The 9808-nt window shown below is 39.8% G+C and overlaps 1 protein-coding gene across 4 annotated transcripts in view; it reads left to right on the top strand.

Annotated features, from left to right (window-relative positions):
* Positions 1–9808, top strand: part of Atp13a3 (ATPase type 13A3) — a 100060-nt gene that overhangs the window by 80209 nt on the left and 10043 nt on the right. For 2 of the 4 annotated variants that reach the window (XM_013019428.1, XM_013019429.1), the window contains 3 exons: positions 1164–1252; positions 7852–7932; positions 9318–9404. In XM_013019428.1, the coding sequence (XP_012874882.1) occupies positions 1164–1252; positions 7852–7932; positions 9318–9404 (257 nt within the window). Of the gene's footprint in view, positions 1–1163; positions 1253–7851; positions 7933–9317; positions 9405–9808 lie in introns of those variants that run through there. The other 2 variants (XM_013019430.1, XM_013019431.1) reach the window with 1 other exon arrangement.

Genomic DNA, 9808 nt, shown 5'->3' with positions numbered 1-9808 from the left:
TGTTCCCTCAGCTCTTCAGCTCAAGGCGAGCGCTCTACCACTTGAGCCACAGCGCCACTTCTGGTTTTCTGGTGGTTTATTGGAGATAGGAGTCTCATGATCTCTCCTGCCTGGGCTGGCTTTGAACTGAGATCCTCAAATCTCAGCCTCCTGAGTAGCTAGGATTATAGGCGTGAGCCACCAGTGCCCGGCATGGATTTTTTTTTTCCTTTTTCTTTCTTTTTCTTTTTGTCGTGGGGCTTGAACTCTAGGCCTGGATGCTCTTCCTCAGCTCTTAAGCTCAAGGTCACAGCGCCACTTCTGGCCTTTTCTGTTTATGTGGTTCTGAGGAATCAAAGCCAGAACCTCATGCATGCAAGACAAGCACTCTAACACTGGGCCACCTTTCCAGCCCCAAGAAGGAGTTTTTGTTTTTGAGTTAGGAAAGTGGTAGAGAGCTACTGTCAGATGTTTTCACTGTTGCCAGCTTCCATAATTAGCTGTAAGGTTATTCCACATTTACAAACAGCAAATACCTAGTCCTGAAAATAAATGTTCAGTATTTTTACAATCAATAATAGCTGACACGTTTTGTTTTACGTGATAGCATGTTTTACATGATAATCTCATTTTGCCATATGTAGTCTATTCTCATATTTGTAAAGTTATATATTGATATTAACAATATTGTAGCTACCTATTTGGAGGGCATAAAAATAAATGTCTACAATGATATATATTTTATTTGAAAGTACTGATTACTTTCTCAAATACTATTAAAGTTAAAGCTAATGGGCTTTAGATATCTTCCTTGTAGGAAATAATAGTATATACTTTATTTCATCAACTTAAATAAAAAATATTCAAACCAAATTTAGGAATGACAGTATACCCTTGTTACTGGATCCCTTTTTATGTATTTTGTGCTAGTACTGAGGCTTAAAATCAGTGCCTCTTGCTTGGCTTTTTGTTCATGACATGAGCTATATCACTTGAGTCATGCTTCCAGTTGGGCTTTTTGCTGACTAATTGAGCATAGAATCTCCTGGTTTAGTCTGTCTGGCCCTGAACCTCTATATAATCATATGTTAGCTTCCTGAGTATCTAGTATTAGGCCTGAGCCACGGTACCCAGTGAGTCCCCTTGAAGAAATTTCCTAATTTGATTTTCACTTTGTTTTCCAGATTTTTTTGTTGTATCTGTGATTATTTTGTATGTCTTCATATTACTCATCATGTTGCATCCAGTTGCCTCTGTTGACCAGGTTCTTCAGGTAAGGCTCAGGCATATCATTTACTACTTATGGTGATTGATAGTCTCTGGAGTAATGGTAGTTAAGACAGTAATAGTAAATAATACTTCTGTAATACATGGAATTTAAACAGCCAAATGAGATTCAGCATGTTTCATACAAGGGTTTCCAAGATGTGTCTCACTCATGTTCTTATATTACTGAAGAAAAGACTAAGCTGCCTCCATGTCTTTTTTCCAGCATCTCTCTCTCTCTCTCTCTCTCTCTCTCTCTCTCTCTCTCGTTGGTTGTGGGGCTTGAACTTGGCACCTGGGTGCTGTCCCTGAGCTCTTCAGCTCAAGGTGAGCACTCTAACACTTGAGACACAGCACCACTTCTGGTTTTCTGGTGGTTAATTGGATATTAGAGACTCATGGACTTTTCTGCCCAGGCTGGCTTTGAACCATGATCCACAGATCTCAGCCTCCTGAGAAGCTAGGATTACAGGCATGAACCACTGGCACCCAGCGATCTCTACCTTTCTTAAGATACAGTTATATTAACCTATACTCTAGTGAATAAAGAATGTAATTAAAATAGAAGCTTTTATTGGCTATATAGAAGCTTTTATTGGCTATAGTTATTTGGTCTCTGCTTCCTTCTGTTTCCCTTTGTCTACTAATGTCCCTTAGTCTTAAGATGGAAGAGGTAAAGAAAAACAATGATCTTTATATATCATTGCCCTATGTGTTACTTTCTTTCTCTATATGTAGCCCAGGTTGGCCTCAACTTTGTGATCTTCCTACCTCTGCCTCCCTAGTAGTGTTAGGTTTTAGGTGTGTATTGCCATGTCCAGCTTAATGCTGCTTCTTGAGTTGTCTACATATGACTTTATTCATAATAATCTGAGCCCTCATCCAAAATAGAAATAGGTATTACCAGGTACCTGTGTAATCCTAACTATTCAATAGGAGGCTGAAATCTTAGGATCTAGCCTGGGTGGGAAAGTTTGTGAGACTCTTATCTCCAATTAACTACCAAAAAAGCCAGAAGAGGAGCTTGTGGCTTAAGTGGTAGAGTGCTAGCCTTGAACAGCCCCAAGACAGCACCCATACTCTTTTTTTTTTTGGTCAGTCGTAGGACCTGAACTCTGGGCCTGGGTACCGTCCCTCAGCTCTTCAGTTCAAGGCTACCACTTGAGCCACAGTACCACTTCTGGCTTTTTTCTGCTTATGTGGTGCTGAGGAATTGAACCCAGGGCCTCATGCATGCAAGGCAAGCATTCTACCACTGAGTCACCTTCCCAGCCCAACACCCAGACTCTTGAGTATAAGCCGTGTGTCTGTCTGTCTGTCTATGTGTTTTTATCCATGGCTTCCCATGAGCTGGGACCACAGGAATAAAGCCACCACACCCAGCTTATAGACTGAGATGAAGGCTTCCTAATCTTTTTTCTGGGGCTTACTTTGAACTGTAAGCCTTTTGATTCCTACCTCTCCAGGCAGTGGGAATATAAGTATGAGCCACTGTACCCAATAGCTCACATCTTTTTCTTTTTCCATTTTTTTTAAAAAGTAGACAGAGCAAGTTTATTTGAAGGTGAAATTAAAGCAATTAAAGCAAAGTAGGGAGACTGAAGAGAAGGGCTCTGAAGAAGAGTCCAATGGAATCTTCTGGAAGGGCAGTTTTCTATTAAGGAGCTCCTCTTAGGTCTCTTCTCTTGGCTTTGTGGTGATTACTTGATGGCTTGTACTTGCACTGACTTGACTCTCTACACTGGTTGAGTGGACACCCAGGCCATTATAGGAAAGAAGTGTTTGAGCAGGAACTCTTAGGCACAATCCACTTTTTAATCCCCATCTACCTAGCAGTTAGCTCTCTTTACCTCATTCCCTCTTCTGGGATGGAAACCCTAACTGCAATTAGGAAATAGGAGCAACAGACTTCTCTTGCTGCTTTCTGCTAAGAGATACAGCAATCTAGGATTTGTGAAAAGAAAGTAAGGAGTCTCCAAACAGAAAAGCCCCAAAGAGGAGTCCTAGGTTTTATATTTTGTACTTTAATTTTATCTTTGTCTCAGTTAGTACCACATTGTCCATATTACTATGCCTATGTAATAATGAGTGTGATTTACCTCAGTCTACCTGTTCTTGAGCTTTTTCTTTTAAATTTATTTTTAGTTTGTCAGGTACCAAGAAAAGCATTATTGGAATTAGAATTACACTGAGATTATTAGGAAATTTGGGGGAGGAATGAGTTTTCTTTCCATAAGCAATGTCTATTTCTTGAGGTCTGATATTATTCTTTTTTTTAAAGTTTTTTTAGTGTTTTTGTTTGTTTGTTTTGTGCTTGTCCTGGTCAGGACCTAAGCACTGAAGGCTAGCACTCTTACCACTTTGAGCCACAGCATGACTTCCTGTCTGATAATATTCTCTAAATGATTTTACATATCTTGTAAGATTTACTCCTGGCCTATTGTTTTTGTCCCCTTTATAAGTGATATCTATTTATAATGGTGGCTTTTAATTTCTTCAGGTGAGGCTGGTGTATTTAGGGCAGTTATTTTAGAAATTCATCTTACATCCAGAAGCTTAATTAAAAATTTGACACATTGTTAGATTCTCCAGCACTTTCTATTTAGTCGTCACATATTATCTCAAACTGTTTGGTGCTTATATTTTCTTAAGATTTTTCATGTTTTATTATATTGATTCTGATGCTAGTAGTAGCCTTGTCTTTTTTAGTTTTGTTTTGTTTTGTTTTTTGTTTTTTTGGGGTACGGTTGTGGGGCCTGAACTCTGGGCCTGGGCGTTGTCCCTCAACTCTTCAGCTCAAGGCTAGTGCTCTACCACTTGAGCCACAGTGCCACTTCCGGCTTTTTTCTTTTTGCTTATGTGGTACTGAGGAATCGAACCCAGGGCCTCATGCATGCAAGGCAAGCACTCTACCACTGAGCTACCTTCCCAGCCCTAGTAGTAGCCTTGTCTTGCTCCTGACTTTTAAAGACAATGATGCCTCTTTTTTTTTTTTTTTTTTGGGTCCGGTTGTGGGGCCTGAACTCTGGGCCTGGGCACTGTCCCTCAGCTCTTCAGCTCAAGGCTAGCGCTCTACCACTTGAGCCACAGCGCCACTCCCGGCTTTTTTCTTTTTGCTTATGTGGTGCTGAGGAATCGAACCCAGGGCCTCAGGCATGCAAGGCAAGCGCTCTACCACTGAGCCACCTTCCCAGCCCATGATGCCTCTTTTAATACTTTTAGGTTTTTAAATTTTTTCTGGTAACTGGAGGTTAATTTCAGGAGCTTGAATTTTGCCCCTTGGCTTTTCAGCTCAAGGCTGACACTCTACCATTTGAGTTACACCTTGATTTCTTGCTTTTCTCTGGTTAATTACAGAGTTTTAAAAGAGTTTGGCTTAAGCCAGACTCTTCAGATCTCAGCCTCCTTAATAGCTAGGATTATAGGCCACAGCCACATGCACCTGGCCAAGGTAATGCTTTTTCATATCTTATCATTGAATATCATTGAATATATTGTTTCTAATGTATAGGTTATCAGGTTAAGGAAGTTTTTGTAGTTTCTACAGTGTTGTGTCAACATGGTAGATTTTAAAATTTTATTACCAGTAGTGTCTTAGTTCCTTATGTGCTACCTTTCAGAAATTTGGGTATGCATTTTAGACAAAAATAAAACGCTTTTTTTTTGTTGTTGGTGGTGGTGATGGGGCTTGAACTCTGGGCCTGGGTGCTGTCCCTGAGCTCTTCACCTCAAGGCCAGTACTTTACCACTTGAGCCACAGCGCCACTTCCAGTTTTCTGAGCGGTTTATTGGTGATAAGAGGCTCACAGACTTTCTTGCCTGGAATGGCTTTGAACCATGAATTCTGAGTAGCTAGGATTACAGGCGTGAGCCACAGGAGCCCGGCTAAAATACATTTTATTTTTGCCCTGTCACATTCAGCTCACCACCTAAATACTTACCAGCTAGTCTGGCTTCTGTTCCTGCTATTCTACTGATAATTGTTCTTACTAAGGGTGTTAACAGTCTTACTAGTTAAGTTCAGTGGGCTATGTCTGTGTCCTTTTTTTACTTGACTCCAGCATTGTTTGTTTTTTTGGTGGGGGGAGGTCGGTCGTGGGGCCTGAACTCTGGGTCTGGGCGCTGTCCCTCAGCTCTTTAGCTCAAGGCCAGCACGCTGCCACTTGAGCCATAGCACCACTTCTGGCTTTTTTTTTTTTTTTTCTCCTGCTTATGTGGTGCTGAGGAATGGAACCCAGGGCCTCAGGCATGCAAGGCAAGCACTCTACCACTGAGCCACCTTACCAGCCCGACTCCAGCATTGTTAGACTGCAACCATGCCATTGTTCTTCAGGAACCTTGGTTTAACTTTGTGTTGCTTTTGTTTCTCTCTGGCCAGTTCATTCTGTCTCCATTGTGGTTCTACTCTATTTCTTAAATGTTCCTCACCTCTTTATTCTTATCCTCCTCTTGTTACTCAGATGATCCATGTAGTCATGGCTTTACCCATATTTGCCATCAATAAGTTAATGAGTCCTCATATTTATAACCTGAGCTTAGCCCTCACTTAAGGATGTATTGAATATTACTTGATTGTTCTCATTAGTTCCCCAAATTCAACATTTTAAAGTCTAAGTCCTTTTTTGGTATCACCTTTTCCCCCTGCCCCCCATCCCAGGACTTGAACTCTGAGCCTGGAGCTGTCCCTGGGCTCCTTTTGCTCAAGTTAACACTCTGCCACTTGAGCCACAATACCATTTCTGGCTTTTATTGTGACTAATTGAGGATAAGAATCTCATGGACTTTCCTGCCTAAGCTGCAATCCTCATATCTCAGCCTCCTGAGTAGTTTCAGTTACAGATGTGAGCCACCAGTACCTGGCTATTACTTATATCCAAGTCAGAAATAGAGCAGAGAAAGAACAACAGACAGACAGGCACATACGTCATCATCTGCTTCACCCCACCCCTCCAAGTCCAACCTCCTGCTTTTCTGTCTTCACTACAGTTCCACTTGCTATACTTTAGTTTGGGATTTATCATCTCTCTCTCTCTTTTTGGGGGGGGGGGTCCAGTCGTGGGGCTTGAACTCTGGGCCTGGGTGCTGACCCTCAGCTCTTCAGCTCAAGGCTAGCGCTCTACCACTTGAGCCACAGCGCCACTTCTGGCTTTTTTCTTTTTGCTTATGTGGTGCTGAGGAAGGATTTATCATCTCTTGACTGCATCATTGTGGCACTATCCTCATCTCAGACCCTTCTTACTGTAAGGAAATTTTAAAAATTAAATTTTTGTTTTTCCTTTTTGGTGGTACTGGAGTTTGAAATCAGGACCTTATACACAGATGTTCTGTCACTGATCCACACATTGGTTATTTTTGTTCTGAAGTTTTAGCAAGGATTTATTTTAATATAATAGGATAAACTAGGGAGAAATGCTAGGGACATTTCCTGCTCCATATCCAGCAAATAGGAGTAAAAGACTATGCCACCATGCCCAGCTTCTTCCTTTAAAGTAGTGTCTTACGGACTTTTTCTGCTTGGACTTGCCTGCAGCTGGGATCCTCTCAACCTCAGCTTTTCAGTGTAGCTAAGATGATAGTTACTATACCCTGAAAATCTGTGGAGAAAGAACCTTTCAAGTTTTTCACTCTGGTTGGCATTGAACCTTAATCCTCCTGCTCTCAGCCTCCCAAATAGCACCTTGCATCTGGTTCACAATAATTTTTTCTAAATTGGCACGTCATTGGTATTCAGCACTGTATCTTAGTACCTCAGTACTAAATATTTGCTGGCTAAAGGATGGATAAATCAGTGGGATTTTTTCTTTTATTTTTTTAGACCTTAAAAAAGAATCACATTTTAGCCAGATGTTGTGACATGTGCTATAGTCCCAGCTTCTCTGTGGCTGAAGCAGAAGGGGATCGCTTGAGCCCAGGAATTCTTCGCCACATATGAGACATTATTAAAAAAGAAAGAAAGAAAAAGGGGTAAAAATGTTAAAGGAGAAATTTTCAAACTTAAAATCTAGTGAAAATTTATGTTATTTCTTAAAATTGATGTGTAGAGTTCTTTAAAGAATTTATCTTCATTATAATGTGAAATTTGACCAGTATTAGATGAAAATCTGTCTTGTTGAAAGACAGACTTTTTTAAAAGGAAGGACTTAGTTGACAGTTTTGATCTAAAAAAGATTGGTTTTTGAGTTTGGATGTATAGAATTTAATGCTAAGTTCAGCTACTTAAGAATTTTATTGGGGCTGGGAAGTTGGCTCAGTGGTAGAGTGCTTACCTCACATGAATGAGGCCCTGGGCCATTCTTCAGCACCATATAAGCAGAAAAAGCCGGAAGTGGCACCGTGGCTCAAATGGTAGGATGCTAGCCTTGAGCTGAAGAGCTGAGGGACAGTGCCCAGGCCCAGAATTCAGACCCCATGACCAACAAAAACAGAGAGAGAGAAAGAGAGAGAGAGAGTTTTATCATTTAAAATGATACATATTTTGGCATTGTTTAGCATTAAGTGGATAATGTGTATGTAGATGCGGCACATAATAAGAATTTTGACTTTATAATATATTGCTATAACATCAGCTACATACAACAACTTCAATTAAAATGTTTTGTTTTACAGATAATGTGTGTACCATATGAGTGGCGGATAACTATGCTCATCATTGTTCTTGTCAATGCCTTTGTATCTATCATGGTGGAGGTAAGCACTTCAGCTAGTCAAATGGCTACCTTGTTGCTTTGGGATTCTTGGATAATTTAATGGAAAGTAGAGGAGACTGGTAACATAGAAAGCCACAGTCTTGGTTTCATGGAAATTAGATCATTAAGCTTTGTCTGACCTTTTCCATCAACTGACAGTTGCATTTATGCAGATAGGAGAAAATATGAATAGCCAGTTAACAGAAGTGGGCAATTAATTGAAAGGAAAGCCCATGAGTATCCAGGTAGCTCCTGAACGTTGAGTTCATAAGTGGCCATGTACCATGTGTTCTGTGATGTAAGACTCTTCAGGTAAGGAAAAAAGTTTGAGGGTGGGGTTTGGTACTCCCAACAAATGTAATGATTATTAATAACAAGAGTTTATTTAAAGCATCAAATAATTACAATCTTGGGCTTACCTAATTTCAGCATTTATTGCTGGGACATTTTCCTTGGTATTTACTTTTGAGTGATAGCTGAAGTCTTAAGTACTCTGATCCATTGGATATTGCATATTTATTATTCTTTTAAGATTGCTTCAGGTGAGCTTCTCTAAAAGAAGCTAGCAAGTTCTCATTTGCTATTATTAATATACTTTGGTCTGCTCCCAAAACGACCATAGCAATGTAAGAAGCAGAAGAGACAGTTCTAAATTTTTAGGACCTCATAGAATAGGTTTTTTTTTTTAATTAAAATTAAGGTAATTTGTTAGAAAAAATCTAGACTTAAAGACTAGGCTTCAGAAGTGGCACTGTGGCTCAAGTGGTAGAGTGCTAGCCTTGAGCAGAAAGAGCTCAGGGACAGTGCCCAGGCCCAGAGTTCAAGCCCCATGACTGATAACAACAACAACAAAAAGACTAGGCTCAAAGATAACTTGATATTGAAATTTGAGATATAATGTGTAATGCAACATAGTATTATAGAGACCTTTTCAAGTTGTTCAATAGAAAGCACATTTAAGGCACTGTTTCTATAGTATAACTCCCATCTTCCCACTCATATGGTCTTATGCTTACTATCTAAATATTGGTGTTGGATGCTGATGAAATCATACATATGTGTAGGTACAGATACAGACATCATATCAGGTATTATGTGAAAATAATATACTGCCAAGAAAAGGGTTTCAAATAAGCTTAATTTAATATTGGAAACACTGAATGTTCATATGAAAACTATTTTGTGGGAAATATAGAAGTCTCATTATATCATAAATTTTATGGTTTATCTTTGTTGTAAAAGTCATGTTGTTATTCTTTATCCCTTTGCTTGAGTATTGTAGTTTTTACTAATGATGCAGCATAGTGTGAATGTTTTTAAATGTGCATGTTAAAAACAAATGACTTAAGTCATTTTTAATTCTTAACTCACTGGAATGTCTCTCAGAGCTTCTTCCTTGACACGGTCCTTTGGAAAATTGTGTTCAATCGAGACAAACAAGGAGAGTATCGCTTCACCACACAGCCACCACAGGTTGGAAATCAGCAGTTACTATCAATTCTTTGCATATATCTAGCTCTTTAGCTGTATTCTCTGTGTTCTTTAGGGCATTCTGTGTGTGTTGCTTCAACCTTTTTTCCTTGAGCTTGGCATTTCATTTCTTGTAAGGAGTCCTAGAAAACTGATGACAAACATTTGTTTAGGCTTTTCAGGACTTCAGAAATGTCCTAAGTCTCCCATTCTGGTACTAATTCTGTGTGTATGTGAAGGTCTTGTCCTCAAAGGTGTGAGTTTCATTTCTGCCTGCATTACATTGTATGTTTTTGGTTTTCTATGTCAAAGTTTTTTTTTTTTTTTTTTGGGTCCGGTCGTGGGGCCTGAACTCTGGGCCTGGGTGCTGTCCCTCAGCTCTTCAGCTCAAGGCTAGCGCTCTACCA

Source organism: Dipodomys ordii, unplaced genomic scaffold (assembly GCF_000151885.1).
Source record: "Dipodomys ordii isolate 6190 unplaced genomic scaffold, Dord_2.0 Scaffold45, whole genome shotgun sequence".
Taxonomy (NCBI): domain Eukaryota; kingdom Metazoa; phylum Chordata; class Mammalia; order Rodentia; family Heteromyidae; genus Dipodomys; species Dipodomys ordii.
This window is presented reverse-complemented; position numbering and strand designations above follow the sequence as displayed.